At 37.0% G+C, this 24,899-nt stretch overlaps 1 protein-coding gene across 11 annotated transcripts in view; it reads left to right on the top strand.

Moving 5' to 3' along the window:
• LOC140235664 (uncharacterized) overlaps window positions 1-24,899 on the top strand; it is a 107,708-nt gene that overhangs the window by 67,124 nt on the left and 15,685 nt on the right. For 6 of the 11 annotated variants that reach the window (XM_072315684.1, XM_072315682.1, XM_072315678.1 and 3 more), the window contains 5 exons: window positions 948-1,037; window positions 2,957-3,055; window positions 9,461-9,544; window positions 16,828-16,872; window positions 19,912-19,977. In XM_072315684.1, the coding sequence (XP_072171785.1) occupies window positions 948-1,037; window positions 2,957-3,055; window positions 9,461-9,544; window positions 16,828-16,872; window positions 19,912-19,977 (384 nt within the window). The remainder of the gene's footprint in view (window positions 1-947; window positions 1,038-2,956; window positions 3,056-9,460; window positions 9,545-16,827; window positions 16,873-19,911; window positions 19,978-24,899) is intronic. The other 5 variants (XM_072315680.1, XM_072315675.1, XM_072315685.1 and 2 more) reach the window with 3 other exon arrangements.

Below are 24,899 nucleotides of genomic sequence, written 5' to 3'. Positions count from 1 at the left end.
GGTGTCATTTCAAAATATGAAATTGTTTTTTGAATAGTTTCTTAGTTACCGCACTTCGTTAATTTTGAACTTCAACAAGACGATAAAGAATTTTCCGATAAAGTACTTCATTTTTGAAAAAATGTGTAAGCACATTTACACCACAGTAACACCAGTTGGTGTGGTCCCCTATTGAATCTGGACGGGTGTTATACCATTGAAATTAACACCACCAATATCAAATCAACACCATGCGGTGTCATTATTGAATTAACTCTAGCGCAGTGTCAAAAATATCACCAGCCACAGTGTGAAATTAACACCACGAAGTGCCAGGCGAACACTTTTTAACACCGTCACAATATATTTTCAACACCTGTGGGTGTGGTCCTCTATTTAAGTTTGATCGGTGTTCATCTATTATGACCCTAGATGAGAAGTGTCCTGGAAACCATCAAGATATAAAATCTGATATCAGAGTATGGTCTATTCAGATGTCTTGTTTGGGTCATAGTGGATGACTTTTTTTCTTTCTCTCTTTTTCTGTCTGTCTATCTGCCTCTCAATATCTATCTTTGTATTTATCTTTCCATCTATCTCTCTATCTATCTATTATTATATTTCTATATCTATCTTTCTATCTATCTATTATTATATTTCTATATCTATCTTTCTATGTATTATTATATTTCTATATCTATCTTTCTATCTATCTATTATTATATTTCTATATCTATCTTTCTATCTATCTATTATTATATTTCTATATCTATCTTTCTATCTATTGAAGGAGGCAGACTTAATCAGAAGAAGAAGAAGAAACAGTTATTAGAGATGGTTACCCTCCGTGTTTTTTGAGCATCATATCCTCCTAATTCTGGTATATGAGATGGATGCAGACAGTTGCCATGGTAGCGAAGTGATGGTTGACACACCCATTTTCTCATTCTCTCTGGTACATTCTCCAGTCTGCCCCAGTGGAGGAGCCTCAAGAAGACACATCTCAGCAGGAGGAGGAACAGAGACGGAGGGAGGAGGAAGAGAGGCAGCGACAAGAGGTCAGTCACTTTCACAGACAGACAGACAGAAAAACAAGCAGACAAACAGACATGCAACTTACACATATATACAGGCAGACGTACATACAGACAGTAAGATGGGCAGACAAGCAGACATAGGCCCTACAGACAGACATACAGGCAGATGAAAGACATGCAGAGACAGGGACAGACTGACTGATAGACAAACAGAGTTGGACAGACAGACAAACAGGCAAACAGACATAACGCCAACAGACATACAAGCGGATGGATAGACACCTAGGAGTATAAAGACAGAATCAGACAGACATACAGATGCACATAGGGCCTACAGTTAGAGACATACAGAGAGAGAGGTAAACTGATTAATGAACAGAGATAGACAGACAGACCGATAGACAGACAGTAAGCAGGCAGACAAACATACAAAGTGCCTACAGACAGACTGACAGTGACATACAGGCATATAGACAGACATTCAGACAGATAGAGAGACAGACAAACAGGTAGACAGACATACAAACAGCTGTCTAGTCATACTCATGGACAGACATTCACTCCCAACAGAAAAATACTTCACAGACAAACAAAATACTTATTGAAAATTAACTTTTAGCATATGCAACAAAATCATATAAGGACAAACATCTCTACAGACGACTGTACAGACATTGAATCTTGACACACAAACATATCCATACACTGACAGGCAGACAGACTACAACAAATAATTACAGAGACATGTATAGTTCTGGACAGACACACTGACATCCTGACAGCTTACTGTGCAGGCATAGAAACAAGTGGTTCAGATTCCTTGACTGGCCTCTAGACTACTGTAAAAGTGGACATTTTTGTGGTGTTGACATTTTCGTGCATGTCTTGCATCCAGAAAATAATGCGAAAATAGAAGCATGTAAATATTTTTGCTTACCATGTCTTCAGTTAGTTGATGTCTTGATTCTGCGGAATTAAAGATTGTTTAATTATCATTTTATAAGTATTTGATTATAGAATTAAAGAAAATGGACATAAATGAGCACTGAAATGATCAATGTTTTAATAGTAGCCAAGAAAAAAAATATCATGGGCGTATGTACTCGAGCAGGATTTGAACATACGACCTCCTGATCTCAAGACAGGCTTCATCTCCACTAGACCACCGAGCCTCCACCCGACAGCAAGTGTTGGTTCTAATCCTATAGCTTGCAGTGGGTATGGCATATTTATTCCAATTCATGAAATTCTTCCATCGAGATGTAGGGCAATTTTTGTCAATCAGTTGCAGTTAAGAACCCACTTGTTCTCCATTATCAAATTTCATTGTGCTTTGCATTATCCAAATAGAATTTCATTTTAAGCTCTTCTGTTGCTATCATATTTAGAGATAGATTATGACTCATTTCTCACTGGTTTCGTTATTTTTTTTTCAGGGGAATGTAGACTAGCAAGGATATCATTTGAGCAAGGAAATTTCATTTGTATGTAAAATTTGTAAAGTTCGTAAATGTCTTGGATTCAGGGTCATCTTACGAGACTGACACCCACGATTCATACAGCCCATGATTTCTACATTAAAAAAAAAATTCCATGAATCATACAGCCCACGAGTCATGCAGCCCATGAGTTCGACAGGAGGTAAAACAGGCCACGAGTTTGGCAGTACAACACAGGGCTTAATGTGTTGGTCTCCTGGGCCTAGTTTGCTTAGTGTCAAACTCATGGGCTGTATAACTTGTGGACTGTATAACACATGGGCTGTAAGACTCGTGTTATGGGATGTATGTCTCATGGGTGTCAGTCTTGTGACATGCATGCTTGAAATCGCACGCCTGTCTGTAAGGATTGACTGTAAAAGAAGATGCAAAAAGCCCAAATTTCAGGAGGTGGATATTAGGGCCAGTTTTCAAATCTTTCAACATTTCACATCTCCACAGGAGGAAGAGCGAAGGAGGCAGCAGGAGGCGGAGGAGCAGCGACGCCGTGAGGAGGAGGAGGCTGCAGCAAGAGCGGAGGAAGAGAGGAGAGAGGAAGAGGTAATAAAAGATGCAAAGATGCGGATAGACACCGGAGGATATCCTCACAATGTTCAGATGGCATTCCATACATGACATTGACAAAAGACAATTTTTGATCACACAAAACTTTTTAATCCTCCAATGTTAATACACAGATGCAGATAGATACTAGAGGATATCCTCACAATGTTCAGATGGCATTCCGTACATAGCATTCTTAACAAAAGCATTTGACTAGGGGACGAAGACAGTATTGTTCATCATACAAAACTTTGTATTACTTTGTATTACTCCACATGTAAATAGACAGATGCAGAAAATGATACTGATAATAGTAATAGTGTACACTTCAATAATGCAACAATCCATCAAAGAGATGCTCATGGCACTTTTAGGCTTGAAAGTCAAGAAAAGAAAGAAAAAGAAAGATGCTGGAGCATATCCTTACAACGTTCAGGGGGCATTCCATAGATAGCATTCTTGACAAAGCATTTGACAAGGAGACAAAAAGAACTGTTTATTAATCAAAACTTTGTATTACTTTAAATGTGTCTCAATCATCTTACACTGACTGAGTTGAACAAAGATTCAGGTTCAAAGGTCACAGTGACTCATGGTCTCTTCATATCTGTAACGCTATTGATCTGGTTTTGGTTTGTTTGTTTGTTTTTTTTTGTGGAGAGATAAACTGCATCAAACAGTTTTTGTGCTAAACTTTAGTTTGAGTCGACCTTGCAGCCTTCAGTACAAGAAAACAAAGAATGGAGCTGTGTTATTCTTTCCTTAACATCCCGCAGCATATTCTAAAAACGGGTTTGGTATGAAATGCATCAATTCAGATTGGCATGAGTCATGCTCAATGTCATTAGTCATGGAGCATCCAAACTTTAGTACAACAGAGATGAGATACAAAGCCCCATGGGGCTTCATAACTCACATGTGTTGACCGAGCCTCTTTCTGCTGGACCAAAATGTTTCTCTAGGAAAATCATGTAGTTTATATTCAAAAGAGATATTTTGTTACTAGATACTAAGAGCGGGAGTTGTAATTGAAGACGTTGAAGTGTTGGAAGGTGTAGGATTTGCGAAGTTTTCCAGATGTGCACAAGGTTCAAACATCTGGATCTTCACCCATTGAAGACTAGTGCCGAGCATAGTCAGACAGGTGTCTGTTCAAAATACATGTTATAATAGCAAAATAAGCTTGTCATCACTGGGTTAAAACCACGAATACCATCTTTTTTAAGCAGTCCTCTTTCCATGTGGCTTACTCAGTACCATTTGTGATTTTCTCTCATATTAACTGATTGTAATAGCTTCTGACTGAGAAAAAACAAATGTTTGCTGGATCACTGGTAGTGACTAAGTGTGACCTTAATCATGTGACTTATTGCTGTTATGTTTATCCAAGAAACTCTTTGCTATCTGTGTGGTACTGATACAAGCAGGCCCATTTTTTTTTTTTGCTCAGTAATATAGTATTCTGTGTTTTTTCACATTCTCTTGTATAAGTGCACTTTGATCACTCTCAGCCACTGATCAAAAACTTGACCAATGTTTTCATTTTATTATTTCAAGCAATTAATTTTCATGTGTGGTGACAAAAATCCAGGAAACAGACAGGAATTGCTTATATTTCATCTTATACAAGATGACTGAAATTACCTCAACTCAAATTTACCACAAAAAAAAAGTGTGGAATTAAAGTTCTTTCACCCATGAAAGAACTGTAAGATGATATTCATTTCATTTTCTGGTTATGGAAGAATTGCACTCAATTACTGGTAACACTTCTAAGCAGTAAAATGGTTTGAATAGGAGGCACCTCAGGATGAGGCAGATTCTGTGGATGATGGAGAAGAGGAACGAAGGAAGAAGGAAGAAGAAGCTGAAGAAGAGAGGAGAAGGATAGAAGAGGAGGAAGAACAGAGGAGGAAAGAAGAGGAGGAGGAAGAGGAACGCAGGCGAAGGGAAGAGGAGCGTGAAGCACGAAGAAGAGCTCGAGAGGAAGAAGAGGAGGTAAACTAAGTGGACGTTGATCACCATCCCCCACCACTTCAGCCCCCGTTTGAAGATCACATCAGGTCCAGTTTTGGGGACCATCCCATGACATCAAACTTTGGATGAGGACCAGTCCATCTCATCTTGCCTGCTATTTAAGATTATCATCCATGACACTCCACCTGCTGGTCTAAGGACCATCCCATAGACATCTAAAGTGGAGTCAGGATCATCCCATAAATACATCAAACCCATTTTAGATACCTTCCCATGACATGCATTCTGGTTTTTGAAATCTTCCCACGATACCCTACCAGGTTTTTGAATCATTCCATGAAAGTCATGCTCTTAAATCAGGGCCAGTATGTGACAGCTATCCTCATTTAGGGACATTTCTTCCCATAATACCTAGCCCATATAATATTAGGACCTACCCATGACAGCCAGTCAGGTTTTGAATTTTGGCTTCCAACTTGGTTTGGAGACAACTTCATCACATGCAGCTTGCTTTTGGGAACATGACGTTCCCATGACAATTAAGCCTGATTGGTAGAACCATCTTGTGTAAGTCAGCCATGTTTAAGCTCTATTCCATGACATCCAATTCACTGTTTGAACAGTTCATTCCAAGACATCCATCTCAGTTTGAAGCCCCTCCCATGACAAGCTGTTTCAGTCTGATGTAATAATCATCTTATGGCCCACTGTGTGAATACAAGGATATCTTTCAGACATCCAAACTGCCTTCAGGATCATTCTCTGACATTAAACCTGGTTCAAGGACAGTCCATGACCTTTGACCAGGTATGAGGATCACTCCGATGAAATCAAGCCTGGTTCGATTACCACCATCCCATGACATCCAATCCAGTGTGAGGATCACATCATGTCATGAAGCCTGATTTGAGGACCAGTCGATTGCATCTTACCTGGTTTAAGAACCATCGATACACATACTGTTTGAGAATCATCCAATGAAATGCAAGCCTATTTGAGGATCATGTCAGAAGATGCCTGCCTGCTTCATCATTACACTTCCAGGTTGCTATAGCAACATGTTTCTGTCTATTGCACCCTGTAATCAGTTATTGATGTCTTTGTGAGCATGTATTCCAGGTTTCTTCTGTCATTCATTATGGTATTCATTTCATACAGATTGCAGTTTGATGTATACACAGATCAAAAGCCGACCAACATATTCTCCTTCCAGGTTGATGGATCTATCACATTTGATTTGTTGTAAAGCTAGAGCAGATGCAGTACATCTTCTAAGCCCTGTAACCTTTCATATTCTTCTCCTCGTAGCCTACCAGTGATAAGAATATTTTGAGAAAGAGAGAAATTGAGAAACAACAATTCAATAATGTCCGTCCATCAGAATGACCTTTTAGGATTAGCCAAATGACCGCTGGGTTGCTTGTTTTCCGTGTGATTTATGCTTGCCGTAATTCCGGCAACCAGCCAAAGTCTGGAGGAAGCAACTGGAGGGGCCCTTCTGTGCCCATCTTGTCTGCCATCATCTTTTATTGCCATAGCGACGTACTCTTCTCACTTGTCCATCAACCACTCTTGAATCAAAGTGAGGGAAATGGAATGAAGGAGATAAACTCTCAGTGAATGTGATTGTCTTTAAAGGGGATGGCTAGTAACTGATCAGTGGGAATCAGTGGGAATGCTGGAGGATGATTGTTCCAATCCGTGTGGGATTCATTTAAGAGTACACTATATATCTATTCTTGTGTGAAAATTATTTGCTTCAGAATGGTCTCATATTCAAGTAATGTGCAGTTTAATGTTTCCAGGTAAGCGTCCCTGGTCAGTGACGGGGCATTAATCTGCACATTGCTCGAATATGAGACCGTTCTGAAGCAAACAATTTTCACACAACAGTAGATATATAATGTACTCTTAAATAAATCCCACAAGAATTGGAACAATCATCCCTCAGCATTCCCACTGATTCCCACTGATCGGTTACTAGCCATCCCCTTTAAAGGGGCATCCTACCCTGAAAATATGTGTGCTTGAATAGAAGCAGAAAAATTGAAGGAACAGGACAGTAGAGGTTTGATGAATATCAGATGGCAAATATATTTATTGAAATTGTAAATAATCAAACACAAATTGGCAACTCTGTGATATCACATACAACTTTACTTCTTCCCATTTGCTCCAATTTTTCATCTAATCAAATTTTCAGTCCGACATGCACCTTTTGTACAATCATCTTATACATATTTTTTTCCTATACGAGCCCTTCCTGCAAAATATGTATTCTGTCATCAGTAACGAAAGGAAAAAAGTGATTTTATGGAACTCTGGGAAGTGGGCAAATGGAAGGTGACCTCACATGCTACCTCACAGATTTGCCACTTTATGATTGATTAATCACAACTTTCCCCGGTGATCATAACTTTCTTTTTTCATCAGAATTTGTTCGAACTTTTACTGTTCTGCTCCTCTCAATTTTCTGCTCTATTAATCTGCACAAATTAATTTTCAGAGTGGACTGTCACTTTAACTCATTGTTTACAACATCCTGAAATACCCGAAGGTATTATGCAGGATTCATCACAGTCTTGTAGGCATTGTGTTAAAGATTACTGGAGTATATCTCGTTGTTGAGTGTCCTCATTAAAACTCTCTCTCTCTCTCCCTCTCTCTTTCCCCTTTTTTAGAATAGGTGTAATGTTACTTTGTTTGAGTGATGGAGAAAATTTGTGGAATCGAGATTCTGAATAAATAAATAAATTTAAAGCTAAAAGAGAGAATGTAATATGATAAGACTTCATCCAAAGATCTTATCAGGGTAAGCAGATTTGGTTAATTTTCTTGAACGCAAATTTGCAATTTCAATTCACTCTGGTACGTACAAGTTTAGATTAAAAAGAAGGGGAAAAGGGTATTCAGATTAAAACATCAAGTTCAACGTAAACTGGTTCATCTCATCACTTAAAGCAACCATTGCTGTGCCTGACAAGAAATCGCCCCAGGCTTGTAAGATTGGTTTTAAATCGCTCTTTGTTTGGACCAACACAAACTGCACCTGTTTGAGGTTAGATGGGTCATTGTTGATAACCTTGCTGATTGGAATCAATTCCTAACCCCTTTCAATTTTGGGCCAGCTCCATCCCTGGCAAAGAGGAGGAACTTTCACATTTGAAATTGGGGCCTTCATTTTGACATATCTGTGTCACACATCAAGTACATAATTCCTAATGCTGCAGCAGCGTCTGCGACCTTTGAACTCAAAACATCAGCAGAAGTCGAGGCTTTGATGAAGCATGTTACACTAAGAGCATTCCATTGATAGTTCTGTAAGGATGCAAATCTTGTGGAGGAAACCCTCTAGAGTTTTGAAGGGTTAATGTATGTCCCCCAACAATTTGTAAGTTATCAGATGCAATAAAAAGCATGGGTGTTTATCTAGATATCAAATGAGTCACTTGATATGCATGCACCATCTATGAACGCATTCTACATTTTGACTTAGACATACCATACATGGGCCTTACATTTTTTTTCTCCTTTTTTGCTGGGATAGGATCATCCTTGCTTGAACAGTATGCATCAAAACAAAACACATGTGGGTGAGGAAAAGTCTTTGTTTCAAATTGAATATTTGAACAGGCAGTATAGCTTGTAATGTGTCTATAGGATCCACCATGGCATGAAGTCATTCTCATTGAGTCGTCCACTGCAGTGGACCACCGATGCTTGCAGTCACGCCTTGCAGATCCAGTCCACAACATGCCCTTGGTCCAGCTATCTTCATTGCCCTTTATTGCTCTTGGCATGCGGGTGCGGAATTTTCATTGATAGCGTCCTCCGTACAGTGGAATTCAGTACTTGACAGGAAGACGTTTCACGTTTATGTCCCTTGCCTGGATGAGCGTGGATGGGGTGCCATGTTTTCAGGAGTTTGAATGTCCGTTGGCCTGTATATGTCATTCTGTCCATCTGTTCCTGGATGGGTTTTTTTTTTTGTGTTTATGATGATTTTTGAAGATATGAATTGAAATATGCCAGGTGAGGTGTTTACAACATAACAGTGTAAGTCATTATAGGGCTTCACAAAATGCATATCTCTCTCTCATTTATCTAGGCATGTTGGCTTGTCGATCTAATGTGCCAGCGCCAGTTCTTACTACTTTCCCCCGAGTAACAATTTCAATGAAAGACAGTAATCAATGATGTTATAAAAGAGAACGAAAAGTTAAGACAAGACTAAGTTCTTTGAGTGTTCATTCACGGTTACAACAATATTTGATGATTATGTAATAATTGGCGGGTAGTCACAGGATGAAGTAAAGAGGTCAAATGTTACGCATGGTGTTTGTTCGTTAGCAGAGATGTCAGTGAAGTGGTTAGAGCAGTGAGTATTTGATTATCATCCGGCAAAAAATATCTCTGCCCACATAGGAGCGACAGCGGCAGCTAGAAAAGGAGCAAGAAGAGGAGGAGGCCAGAAGGAGGCAGGAGGAGGATGAGGAGAGAGAAGAGGAGGTAATGGGCGTGGCATCATTGGTGTCTACGTGTAGCATCGGTCATCTTCAGTCATACTGACTCTCCTTCCAATTTCTCATCATTTTTTTCCCAGTTTCCACCAGTTGATTGCACTCAGATGTAGATGTCTTCTCATCTTTGCTCTGGTTCTGGTCTTGGTCCACTAGAATAGTTTTCAGGAGCAGGCTATTAATGGTTCACTGTTTGCCACTCAGTAATTGGAAAAGCTGTTTGAAATGTATAAAACAAAATGAACTGTTTAGATCAATTTGATTCAATTGAATCAAATTAAGATGGATTTCATTAGAGTTGGATTGAAGTGAAATGGAATTAGTTGAATTGTACAATTAAAATTGAAATAAAATTAATTGAATGGAATTGAGGTGAAATGAAATTAATTGAATTGGAATGAAATGGAATTGAATTAAAATGAAATTAATTGAATGCAATTGAACTGAACATAATTGAATGACATTGAATTGAATGTATTGGAATGAAATGGAAGTTGATTCAACAGGTAAGCAGAGAATTGTGAATTTAAGCATCATTACAAGAAATTGAAGGAAAATGATGAATTCAGTTCAGTTCAACTGAACTGAATTGAATGAAATTGAAGTGAATTGAATTGAATTGACCTAAAATCAACCAATGTACTTTCACAGTCTTTGCCATAATGCATTACGAGAGAAAATGGTATATTGTGAACCATCAATGACCTGAGCCTATGTCATCACCATGGTAACCTTCTGAGAACACTAGAACAGTCTCCCTGTATTCCATCTATAGAGCATGTTCCTGAGGTTGATACCAGAGGCCAAAATTACTCGATCTTGCCATCCCACCTTTTCATCAAGTGAATGTTTTTTTTTCTGTCCCTTTTTCATCTATGCATTAAACCCTTTTCCTTCCCTTATTCATATCCACAGTATGATTATATGGATTTTACATGTCTTGGAAGATATGTATGGTTTTTCCATTGTTTAACCCTAACTAGGCCGGGCTATTTAGGTAGATCATAGAGCCGGGGGGGGCCTCCCAGGCCCCCCCTCCAGATCTCGGCCGTTGACCGCGCGATCGCGACGAAAATTGGCACACACATTGCCTATGATGTAATCTAAAGTACTACGAAGTTGGATTAAAAAAAAATTGTCATTTATGCTAAATTATGCTAATTTATGCATAATGATGCATGAAATCGGACAATTTGGTATTAATCACTAAATAAAGCTCGAAATGGGCACATTTTTTTGTGTAAATATTCTTTTTAGTGTCCTAAGCAGATATAAAAGAAAAAAATTGAGCTATCCGAAAAAATTTCTTTAGTATTTTATTGTTTTTTTTAATTTCTTATGTATATCTTTGTTTTTTCGACTTTATGTTTTTCATTGTTTTTTCGATGAAACTTGTCCGCGACATTGTTCCGAGCAAGAAAATATGTTATTAATTGATTTTAATCAATAAAACCCCCAAATAATCATGCTTTTATGAAATTTGACTGTAAGCACAGTTTCCATTGAAATTGTACACGAATTCACGTTTTTGAGCAATTTTTGGTCTGACATGCATGTACATATTTATGCGAAACTTCGGAACCGCACGCCCGGGCATTGCAAATTTGATGTCAAAAGATGCGGGAGACTCGACAGAAAAAAGTCATGAAACGTCGCGGCGATAGCTTTTCACGTTAGCGATACATCGCGCGGAACGTCGAGGGGGGGGCCTCGGAGGCCCCCCCCCCCCCCCCCCGGCCTAGTTAGGGTTAACCTCATCTAGGATTCAACTTTTCATGCCTCCGCCACGAAGTGGTGCCGGAGGCATTATGTTTTCGGGTTGTCCGTCCGTACGTCCGTCCGTACGTCCGTCCGCTTTCGTTTACGCGATAACTCGAGTAATATTTACTGGAATTTTACCAAACTTGGTCCAAGTATGAAGTATGATGGGGCAATTATTTGATTAGATTTTGGGTGAAATCGGCTGAAGGTCAAAGGTCAAAGGTCAAGGTCAAATCATGAAATTGTATCCGTTTACGCGATAACTCAAGACTGGATGGAGCAAATTTCACCAAACTTTGTTGAAGGATGATGTATGATGGGACAATTACTTGATTAGTTTTTCAGTGAAATGGGACAGAGGTCAAAGGTCAAAGATCAAGGTCAAATCCTAAAATTTATCTGTTTACGTGATAACTCAAAACTGGATGAAGCAGCTTTCACCAAACTTGGTCCAAGGATGATGTATGATAGGACAATTAGTTGAGTAGATTTTAGTGACATTGGCAAGAGGTCAAAGGTCAAAAGGTCAAGGTCAAATGCTACAAATGTTGCAATTTCCCCCATATCTATGCAATGCCCGAAGGTATTTTCTTGAAACTTGGTGTGGACATGTACTACTACGTAAAGATTCTCCAGAGAGAGTTTCATGTCATAAGGTCAAAGGTCAAAACGTCAAAGGTTAGGTGAAAATGTTGCAATATTACTTTTCTCTCAAATGCTTCAATGTATCTTCGTGGAACTTGGTACATATGCATGTACTGTCTGGCAGGGATTATCTAGGGAATTTAGGGGTCATGGGTCAATAGTCAGGGGTCAAAGGTCAAGGTCAACTCCTCAAAATTTTACTATTTCCCTCATATGGGCAATTCCATGCCAAAGTGGACATGACATCTAAAATTTCAAATTCATATTTCCCACGCAATTTTGGTATCAAATGAAAGCTTAAAGTGTGAATTTTATTGATTTGAGTAAAAATGTTTAGTATTATAACATATTCGGGGTCAATTTTTCAATTGTTTAACTAACCTTATTAATTTTCAAAAATGCATAAATTATAATACAAATGTAGCATGGCCTGTATTCAATATTTGAGAAATAAATGTTATGAATTGTTATATTTAGAACTTAGTAATTATGAAAGAAACAGTTCATTTAATATTTTTACGGTTTCCATGATTTGTAATGCTTCAGTGACTTCCTAAAGGTGACCTTGTATTTTGTCCTTCCGTTACCACAAAAAGAGGTCTTTTTAATATTTTTATGAAAAATAGTAATATAAAAACCATAAAATTTTCAGTGTAAAGCAAGTTTAGGTAGGCCTATAACTTGGCACCCATCCATCCACGAAACCCCTCCTCTTTGAATAATTATAAATAAATTAAAAATGTCCTTCCGTTACCGAAGCTGGTAACGGAAGGACAAAGGTGTGGTAACTGAAGGACTTAGAGTCTGTTTTTAGCTATTTAATATCCCTAAGATGAGAACACAAATGTGTCAGAACCTACTCTAAGTACCCTTGACTAAATTCAAATAACAAATGAAGCCACACGTCTTTCCTGAATGCAAGTCGACCCAAAATTGGCTCAATTTTGTAATTTTGTGTACAAACCCTATGGGAAATAGTGCTCTTTCATAAAACTCATAAAAATCTGATAATTTTTTTTCTTTCGATCACTTTGATTACTTGACTTTCGCTTAACTATGTTTAAAAAGTGGTCTGCAACAATTTTCTTTGGAAAAAAACCACTTAAACAACAAAAGGGAAAAAACAAAGAAATACAAAAGAAATTCAAGAAACAATAAAAAATAAAAGAATTGAGATTGATTTTGCAATTTTTTATCACTACATTTGTTTAATACCTCAAAATGAAGATCCACACCAAGAAATGTCCATAAATTGCTTCACATTAGTATTCTATGGGCTAAAATGTAATTTATTGAATAAATTTGCATAATCAATTCATATGATTAGGAATTAGCAGTATTTTGAACAATCTAACTATGGTCTCGTGTAGATTACTCTCCAGGGTGATGTGTGCAGATTTTAATCATGATTTATTTACGGGGGATTAAGCAAAAGAAAGAAAAAATATCACATTGGACTACAAGGATTAACATTAAAGTTGGAAATAACATCCTTCACTGTATGCACACGAAGCTCTTTGTCCTTCCGTTACCACACATTTAATGAAAACATTGTGCTGTAATTAAAAAACCAGGTGACATGTTTCAAAGTTGAATACATAAAAGTAAAGCTAAAACTATTCGGATCAAACTGTATACCTGCCACATATGAAAAAAATTATTAACCTTAGAGAGGTTTAATAAAAACTAACCATAACCCATCTTCCCCATACACTTTACACAGACGATCTGCATGTCCTTCCGTTACCGTCCTTCCGTTACCACACACACATGGACATTATGTGGTGTAATTAAAAAATAAATAAACATATTTGAAAGTCAAATATATTCCATTATAGCTAAAACTATGGCAATTAAACTGTATACCAACAAATTAAAATAGCTCCATAAACTTCACAGAGTTTTGATAAAAACTAATTTGCCTGAAAACCCATGTCCATTTTGATGTCCTTCCGTTACCGACCTCATTAATATGCATATTTCATTACTCTTTAGCAGGTATGACAAAAATTTTGGTGGAAATTATAGTCTTTGGCTCTGGTAATACATCTCTGTAGTTTGAAATGCTGTATCCATCAAACTTTTCTTAGAGTACTTTTTTAAACTGTGAAAATTCTGTCTGAATGTCCTTCCGTTACCGTGGAATTGCCCAGATACTAGTATGCAATGCTTGCATTATTAGTTTCAAAACTTAATACATGCATTACCTAATGGAGATTCTCCAGGAAATTTCCAGCCAGAAGGTCAAAGGTTAAGGGTCAAAGGCCAGGTTTCAATGCCCCCCCCCCCCCAAAAAAAAATCTATTTTGTACCGTCATCACACTCTTTCTTCGTACCTTGGAAATTACTCATTGCATAAACTTTCCCAAAATTCCCCAAATATGTGTACCTGCACTCTTAGAAAATTAAAGCAAACCCAGTTCAAGACATTTCTGACAAACCTGTCATTTCAATATTTTGCCAGTTATGTGAAACTGGCATGGATCACACATTGTGAAGACATTGTACTTTACGCCTATTGGGAGAATCATGCATTATGGCGGAGGCATCAGTCGCCATAGCGACATTTCTAGTTTTCATCTGTAATCAAGAAAGTTCATCTCTCCTCATCTTTAATTTTGTATGTTTGCAGTGTAGTAGGATATTAGTGTTATGTTTGATTTTCTTGTGCCTGATTTTTCAATCACTGATGGTCCAATAGTCTCTTCTTTCATCTGGCAAATGTGTCCCTTCCTCATACTACATGTATATGCTTTTGATGGAGTAGATTATATTAACAAGATTGATATATGTCATACCTTATCTTATGAATGTGAATAGAAATTTGTCCTATGAAATATATATATTTTCTTTTCTTTCTAGATGTATTACTTGAAATGTATCCTAACAAAAGTATATCTTGATATACTGAAGATATCAAACAAATAGTTAGCAATGGACAAGCCATACACTCTTCAGGTGTTTCATATAGAATTTCTTGACTTTAGTGCTTCACTTAACCATTCCCATCTTACTTTCTGCACTCAAAAGGGAAGGACTTTATGAGACCTAACTGGCCTTTGAGGCAGAATGTATGTCCCAATTGTGAAGAAAGGTTGAAAATGTCAGCAATAAAAAGTCCATCTTTCTGAGGAATCTGAGCAATAATGTTCAAAGCTGAAAGAAGGATTCATTTTGTTTATAACGTGACTTCTGAGCATCAGCTGATATAGGAAGACATTCAAGGAGTACAGCTGTAAACCCCTTGGAGAGACGCAATGCTAACTTGATGTTCCACACACAGACACACCCACACACACCCACACCTGCCTGGAATTTTCTCATGTTAATATGTCGGTATCAATATTGACCAATACAACCAGAATTATTGAGTGTATAGTCCCTGGTGTGTAACTAATGTCATTCTGTGACAGAAAACCAAACTTTGTGTTTCCTTCCCCCACTAATGATATAGAATTTCTCGTGTTGTGTATCAGCGTGTCAAAATTGATGATAGACCTGTGCAACCAGCATTATCATTGTGTGTAGCAGGGAACCTTTAGAAATGTCACTTCTGTACCAGTTAAGACATCTCCAGTTTCTGGATGATGCTAACGTTGTGTTACCCGTCATCTTGTCTGCACATATTTTTACATTTTTATTATTTTCTTCTTAGTTGTGCCTCCGAGCCAGAAATGCCTGGGGCAATATTTTTCATTTTCCTTCATTTTAGTCTTTGCTTTCAAGCCATGGCTGAAGGGCAATTTCATTTACTCTCGCATCGTCATCGATGATTTTGTTAAAGGTTGACAGACAGAAGGACGTATGTTCAGAGAGGAGTGGAAGAAAGTAGAGGGAAAGGAAGGGGGGAAACAGACAAGAGAGAGAGAGAGAAAAAAAATGGGGAATTTTTAGGAGCTTATTTTTTGTCAATTTATGGATCCTTCTCATGTTTTATTTGAAATACTTACTCGAAAGACTGAATACAATGATCATGCTTTCTCTCTGGTGTAGTATGAGTGAAGGTTATGCTCACAAGATCCTTTGTTTGTTTGTTTTTTATTCAAAACAATTACATTGATATGAACTACAAAGAGATCAAATGAAAGAAAATTTTAGTCTCATCATAAAGCACTGAGAGGAATAGTGAAAAAGAGTATGATAAAAGGATACAGTGCTATTAAAGCCAAAGAAACTTGATTCTGGTAATTGATGGGTTAATTTGAAGAGTTTGTTTGCAAAAACCGATAAGTCCATATTTGCCAAATGGAGATATTTGCGATTAAAGGTCAAGAAAAATAAAGAGAATAATAAGAACATATTTGCTTCTTTTGACCATAACTTCAAAAATGTACCTTTATATCGTCTGTTGAGAATGAGAAGGGCATTAAGTTGTCTCGAACACTATGGGTTTTGTGACAACTTAACGCCCTTATCATTCTCAACCGACGATATGTAGTGACCAATATATCATTTAAAAGGTATTATTTTGTACTTTATGACAGAGGCTGTACTTCAAAATCTTCAAAAATGGACTTATCGGTTTTTGCAAACAAACTCTTCATTTGTTCACAGTTCTGTTGCAGGAAAGTTGTATCAAAATGATATGCATCCTTTTCTGTACATCTTGACCACTAAGCAATACCTTGCATTTGAATGCTGATACCTGTCAGCATATGTGCCTCTGTGAAACAAACAGTTTTTCAGTCATAAGTGATGACTGTAAATGTGTGACAAAAGAAAAACGAAAAAAATGTATTTTCATGTTCCATGACATCTCAATGTTCCATGTCATCTCATCTTAATGTTTCATGTTGTCCCCTCTCATTGTTTGTCTTTGTTTCCTGTCACCATCATCATCTCACTAACTCATGCTTCATTGAGCAGAGACGTAAGAAGGCTGAGGCCGAACAGAAGAAGAAAGAAGAGGAGGTAAAAATTGAAAGCTTGCTGCCTTTTCTTGAGAGAGAGAGAAAAAAAAAAATGAGAATATTCATCTGACAAGATGGATATTTTAGAATTTTTCTTTCCTTCAGCATTGCTTAAAGTGCATGCATCCCTTTTGCATACCTAAAAATTACTGTAGATTTCAAGTGAATTTATTCAGATCCTTTAAAAAAAAAATCCAACTGTTACTATGATTACAGAAGGGGAGCATAATATTTGGTGATGCGGGATTACTTTTTTCATTCTTTTTCTAAAAACTAAGATATGAAGAGTTTGTTCGCAAAAACCGATAAGTCCATTTTTGAAGATTTTGAAGTACGGCCTTTGTCATAAAGTACAAAATAATACCTTTTAAATGAGATCAGTCACTACAAATAAAGGTACATTTTTTAAGTTATGGTCAAAAGAAGCAAAATTTTTCTTATCATTCTCTTTATTTTTCTTGACCATTAATCGTAAATATCTCCATTTGGCAAATATGGACTTTTGCAAACAAACTCTTCATATATTTACAATTATATCATAAGAATTCATATGAGATGTGGGAAGACATTATTCTTCAAGCATGCAAAATTTTGTGACATTTGCAAAAGGGATATTATGACCTTAAAGCTCTGCGTTCACTAGAAAGTCCTGAAGCAACAGGAAGAAGTTAATCATAGACATGAAATAATAGTAAGTGGTGGATTTTGCACCCATGATAGACAAAGGTCCGCTGCACAATCTTGTAGTTGTGTAGCTTTAGATAACAATTTTAGATTGACATCAAAGTGTACAGACAACAGGGTGAGCTTTTACCTCTTTCTCAATCTCTCTTTTTATATCTATCTATCTATCTATCTATCTATCTATCTATCTATCTATCTATCTATCTATCTATTTATTTCTATCAAGCTATTTCTATCTCTAGTCAATTTTTCCATCTATTTCTATCTACCTATTTCTTATCTATCTATTTATCTCTATCTATCTATTTATTTATCTATCTATCTATCTATCTATCTATCTATCTATCTATCTATCTATCTATCTATATCTATCTATCTATCTATCTATTAATATCTTCTATATCTCTCTCTTTCTGTTTCTTTTGAGGGGTGAGATTGTTATAAAAGACAAGTTGGTTCTTACCAATCTGTAAGCATAATGATTTTGACTTCATTGAATGTGGATAGAATGAAACAAAAGATTAGAGCAGTATATGTGAGTGATGAAAATTAGATAGTTTTTGGATTAAAGCCTTCCATAGAAAAACAAAACAAAACAAAACAAAAGAAAAAGAAAAATTGTGATGGGGTCAATTGGCATTCCAGAGATGTAAGTCATGGTTTCAGTAAATCTTGACAGTAAATGTGCATGTGCCCTGTTGCGTTGAGTGTGAAGTTGTGTGTTCTCATTTTTTTTGTTTCTCATCATGTATTCCTTTTGAATTTTCTTCCTTGGTTCATACATTACAGCTTTCTTCTTTATTTTGAGTTTCATTTCTTCATTTCATCTTTGTCAGTTTGCTCATTTTATTCCACTGATATCTTCACAATCACAAAAGGATCAGATAAAAATTTGAATATCTTGTGAATTGTACATTTTGTGAATGTGTTTGTTTGATATCATGCATGGGGTACACCACAAAAGACCTACCAATGTATATTTTTCACGTCAAACATGATTTATGTGGGAGTGTATCTCACTTAATACAAGGGACTCCAGTGTGTTGTTCATAATCTGTATTTCATCATTTGAATTTTTATTCCAGAAGTCTTATTTCATTTCAGACACAAGGTCAAACTTGAGTTTGGAGAAATTGGCCTGAGATTTTATTTGAATTCGTGATGCAGGAAGAAACAGTTAACAGTATAATATGTAAATAATCATTATTTAAGAAGGTTCCACTCAGCACCATTCTCAAAGTGAGTGTTAAGTGATTTCACACAAGTGGCACAGATTAATAGTATGCTAAGGGAGAAAAGGGCTTTAATCCTGTGATTTACTGAAGGAATAGTAGTGCATCTCATTGTGCCAAAATAACACTGAATGAAATGAAATAAACTCTCAAGTCACAGTTTGTTGTGATGTGTGAGCGATGATGAATTTAATATTTCTTGAAGAATTATTGGTCGATTAGTCTTGATCAAGAAACCATTAATATTCAGCAGAGGATATAGCATTGTTTTTCATGCTTGACAACATCTTATGCAAAAAAAGAAATTAAAAAGTCTTGAGAGAAGAAATAGTTGAGACCTATGTGTCCTCAACATGATTCCAGAACCTGTGACCATAATAGAAACCTGCACTAAATGTGCTGCATTGAACACCATGTAATCACGTGAGAATCATAAGGACATTAAGTTGCCACTAAATCCTTAGTGTTCGAGGCACCTTAATACCCTTCTCATTCTCAGCCGGCAATATGAGATTACTGTGGCACTGTAATGGAAGATGGGAGGATAAACATGCCACTATGGAAAGAGACTTGGTCTGATGGGGGGGGGGGGGGGGAACACATTTTTAGTGCATTTTTTTGCTTTGTTTTGATTTGTTTAGGGATTGTTTGTATTTTTACTTTTGACCTGTCAGTTTTTATTTTTCTCTCTGTAAAGACTGCCCTATTCACTCCCGACTATGTGTTCTTCGTTTGTTTGTTTGTCTGGGTGCATTTCTTTGTGACTAATATTTGTCAAGAACATCGTCTACAAGTTTTTGTTGATATGAAGAGTTAATCAGTAGAATTTTTCAGAGAAAATGATGATGGTTTCTTGTTTTTTATCCAGGATTTTTTTTTTTTTTATGAAGAACATTCTTAATACACTCTCTCAGAGGCATGGCCAGAACTTTTCAGCCTCTTTTCCTTTTTCTGTCAAAGTTTCAAGAAAGGAATGCCTGTTGTTATTATTTGTTTGTATTTTGTGTGGAGTGTTTACATTGCCTGCCTGTGTGATATTGTTGTAGATGATGACGGCATTGTAAGTTAGCCAGCAACATGGTATTTACTGTTGTACATATTGGGCAAACTTGTTACATTCTTAGGAGCGGAAAAAGAGAGAAGCTGAAGAAAAGAAAAAGGAAGAAGAAAAGAAGAGAAAAGCTGAGGAGGTAAACACTGCCCTCTATTGTTGGCTCTTCCACCTGCTACACCGCACTACATCCATCCACGCCTTTGCATTTTGATTGGTGTTTCATACCTGTGCTCTTAGAAGTATACACTGTTTTTATGAACAGAATTTCTCTTAGCCAGTGCATTCTACTTTGTACATTTTGTCTCTGGCCTTGATTGTTGTTGTTGTTGGGTTTGTTTTTTTGTTGTTGTTGTTGATGATGGCGGGCACCACATTTTCAAAAGCCCACTTCAGATTTCTGGTGCCACTTGAACAACTTCAGGGTTTCACCACCAAACAAGCAAAGAAAAAGCACAACTTCTGTAGGTGTAGAGTGCAGCTGACAAGCAAAAAAAAAAAAAAAAAAAAAAATTCTGGGGTTAAAAAAAATTAGGGGGGCAAAGTGGTGACACCTTATGTATTATTCCTTTGTATCGTGCAAAAAAAAAAAAAAAAGTGGGGGGGGGGGGGGTGTAGGGGGCTGAGCCCCCCACCCGGTTTTGCCAGCCCTGGTTGTTGTTGTTGTTTTTGAGTGTGGTTTTTTTTTCATGCCTTGTATGTTCCTGGTAGCATCTGCCTTGTGAGTGAATATTGGTGTTGTGTTTGTTTTTTTGGTTTGGTTTTGTTTTGTTTTGTTTTGTTTTGCCTGTATCAAGGCTCTCTTTTTCATCTTTGGTGAAGGATGTATTCCTCTGTAGAATAGTTCATGTAGATTGCCACATTCTCGCCGCTCTGTCGCCGCATTCTTGCATCCCCATGTTTGAAAAATAAGCCTATGCATCGATTTGCTTGTTGTGTAGACATAGATCTATATAGAATGCCTGCATTGCTATATAGTGTTGTGGCAATGTTGCTACAACATAAGAACGACAACACCCTGCTTTCATGTCTTTGTTACAAATGGTGCTGGTGATCTTATTCTCTGTTGTTCAAGACGCAATAAGATCTATACACATTGGCCCGAATTCACGAAGGTGGTACAAATGAAACCATGGTTTAAACCATGGACAAAAACCATGGAGCGCCAAGTGTCGCATGGAATATTTTGCTACGAAATCAGTCATTTCGTCAATGAAATGATTATTTTGTAATGAAATGACAACATTTTGTAACTAAATGAATATTTCGTCCACGAAATGATAATTTCGTTAACAAGACGGTCATTTTGTCGACGAAATGACCAATGTCGTAACGAAATGTTCCATGCGACACTTGGCGCTTTAAACCATGGTTTCATTTGTACCACCTTCGTGAATTTGGGCCATTGCGTCCAAATGGCCACAGTGTTGCCACTATGTTGCCACCATATGTTGCCACAAGCTTGTATGTCCTTACTCTGAAAGTAATCAGCAAGTATTATTCCTGGATAAGGTGTTCCTGTGCATGTATACAAGCAGCTGTGCTTGGATTGCTATATTGCTGTCTGTACATTTCAACAACTTTGTATCACAGTGAACATTGCGCTCATTAGCTTCAAGTAAATCTTGAACATTTTTTTTTGGCTGCAAAACATACATTTATGCACACATCACTTTTATTGCACTTTATTCCAAGTGACCAGTCTTCTCAGTAAAATTGTAAACCTGTCCAACATAAAAAAAAACACAAAACAAAATGAATAACCCTTCCTCAAGGACTTTGAGAAATTAACTGATTCATTTTGACAACCCATAATGTTCCCCAAGGCAGTGTCATAATGCAGTGCCCAAGGCCACACTGAAACGAATATGACAACATCAGAAATAATTCAAAAATTGAGACTGATAAGTTCACCCTGGAGTTACAGTCACATTATGCGAGATAGAGAGTTTAGTTTTGAATCTGCCTAGCATCAGAAAGATAGGTTATGAATATTTGATCAGACATTTTAGCTGCCGAACTTTTCTGTCTCTCGGCATAAATTCTTCTGCATTGTCTGCCATCTTGGAAATTTAATATCAGTGCAAAGATGTGTGAATATAAAGTTGTCACACTTCAACATTACAAATGAGTATGAAACTTATATAATGTTTATGTGTGTCATCTTTGTATGAGATGAATGTAGTTGGACTGAAGCATAAGCTAGGACCAACTCAATATGTAACTAACTTTACATTTTGAATACACTTCATGTTTTAAATGAGAACATACTTCAATTTACACAGGACTTTCCCTTGCATGCGCATGCATATCCAGCTGAATACACAAAGGTTGCACGCGTGTAGCTCTTCACCACATATTGGATAGACACACACACACATATCCATGATTGGTTGATTCAGTGACCTCTGAACTCTGACCTAGGTTGCTGAAGCTGCTGTTCACGTTCACACTTTTATCATGCTCCATTGTCGTCACTCAATCATCAAAGTGTGAAGTTTGTGTTTGATTTGCTGGAGTGGGAACGTTGGTATAGAAAGACTGGTTTTGCTTCTGGTGTATCAAACAATCCATTAATCATGTCTCTATTCTACAGTTTGTGTCTCGTAAAGTGTGGCTTGCTGATGTAGCGCCATATTTACGATGCCATTGTCTTTCACCAGAAGTACCTTTCACAAGTAGCAATTTATCATCTTCACCCATTTGGTTTTAGTAAAGCAGATAGCGAGATGCTGTGCAGACAAGTCCCGATATCACAATGCCTTCTTGACTGGCAGTTCTCATTCGTTATGTAGAAATGTTGTTATAGCCAAACAAGATATAATAAAGATAAATAGATGATCACTTTGGGGACCTGAATTGTTAACTTCATGTTAACAAGATTTTCATTGTAATCATCTTTGCAATAACAGGAGTGCACTGTACTACTCAAAATTGTGTTTTGAACTCGTTTCCTGGAATCATTAGTTTAGCACACTAAACATGTTGTTTGTTGAGATCAGGGCACTACAACAACTATCTCTCAGGCAAGTTTCCTATCATTTTGCTTGCCCAACAGTGAATTTTAGTTGCCAAGGGCAGGACATATAGCTGGATTGTATACTGAAAACACTCCTAGCATTTAGCATTTAGACTTTGTACACTTACCTCTCTTTTTCAGGATTGCTGCATGGTAGATGTGGCATTGTCATATTTTGTATTTTTGCTGTTCGCACGAGTTTCCTTCACCTTTCCAGTGCAATAAGGTTTTTTCTTGTGTGTGTGTTTGTGTGTTTGCTCTGTTGTAATGTAAAACAAGAGTGTTTTCATCTTTTATCATGCTTGCCACTCCTTCATGCTCTCTATGTATTTAAAGTATCTATTTATAAGGTTTTTGTCAATGATGGTAATGTTATTGTTTGTTTTCCTATATGTTCAGTCCTTCAATTCACTCAATTTTTCCTATCTCATGGTGAAGGGATCCGCATGATTGTAGTTAGTCATTTACATGCAGAGTTTGTCATTGATATCATATGATATACTTGGCAATCCCTGCATCTCTAAGGGTGGGATTTCACGGAGCATGCGAATGATTTGCGAAGGACGCGAATAACAAAATCCAACATTTGTAAAAGTTTTTCTTCGAATGTTTTCCGACAGTGAAGCCGAAAACTATTCTTGCGCAATTTGTGCGAAGTTTCCACGACGTATGTGCGAATGTCGTGTGTATCATTGCTAAAGTACAGAATGTTACGTACACGAAGAACACGCGACGGAAATGCGAACAACGAAAAATTTTCAATAATCATGGGAGAAAATGTACCCAAGGAGAGGTGGAAGCTGTCTTGAGTTGAATTGTTTCTTTCCTCTATTTCTCCTTTCTTTTTCTCTCATTTCTCTATCGTGTGTTTGCCTACATTTTTTTTTTCCTTGGACATATCTCCACTAGTAAAGCCTTTGATCTTTTTTTTTTTTGCCGTTCATCCAACACATAATCTCTATAGTTCAAATGAAATTTTACATACTTTAGATTAATTTTAAGTGTATTTTACGATTTTTTTTGTATATCAAACATTTATTTCTCCTTGCTAGTCTTTTATTTCTTTTGTTACTATAGTTGTTAATAATTGTTTGATGTTTAGATGTATGTTATGATTTTTATTTGTAGAAAACGTATAGGTCATACATCCCCCCAAACGTGCGCTAAACATTCGCAAGAATATCTCAAAAGGTACGCGAACAGTTTGCGATTACGTCGTAAAATGATCGGAAAAACTTCGCACATTTCGCGTAACATACGCGAGACATTCTCCAAAGTTTCGGAGTCTGTTTGGGGTTTCACGAACATTTTGCAAATATCGCGCGTGTCTTGCGAAGGTCTTGCGCATATGACGAGGCTTTAAAGACACTTTCGAGAACAATTCACGAGCAAATCACGACCAAGTGTGCGGAAAAGGTTCGCAAAAAATTTCAAACTTTTTTGAAATTCTCGCCGAAGTAAAAACGACATTCGCGAACAATTGATGATGCTTCGGAACCCTCATGTTCGTTTGGCGATCTTTTGCAGACTAAAATACGAATGCTAGATTTTGCTATTCGCGTTCTTTGCAAATCGTTCGCGTGCTCCGTGAAATCCCACCCTTAGTGTATCAGACAACACAAGTGATATGTCTGTTCATCCTATTTCTTATTTTTAACAATTTGATATTCAGAGACTATGTCGACTGTTACTTTTTTGTAGTATTTTGTGCTAGGTTTGCCAAAAATACTACAGGTTTCGTAGAAAATATTGTTTGTTTTTTTCTGCAAATTGTATTTATATATTAATTGCAGGAAATGTAGAAACACTGCTTTCCGATAAATATATAATTATATGCATTTTCAGCACTCGGTAAACTGCAATGCTATTTGCAAGGTTGCCACTCCTGAAAGATTACCATCACAAACATGACTATACACAAAGTGTAGTGATGTTATCTGATGATGTTTTGATCTATATAATGCATTTAAGAGTGAAATTAACACAATCCATCATTTTGTATCATGATGTATTCATTCATACAGTCATCAGTGTTTTATCAG

The sequence above is a fragment of the Diadema setosum genome, chromosome 12, assembly GCF_964275005.1.
Source record: "Diadema setosum chromosome 12, eeDiaSeto1, whole genome shotgun sequence".
NCBI classification, from domain to species: Eukaryota; Metazoa; Echinodermata; class Echinoidea; order Diadematoida; family Diadematidae; genus Diadema; species Diadema setosum.
This window is presented reverse-complemented; position numbering and strand designations above follow the sequence as displayed.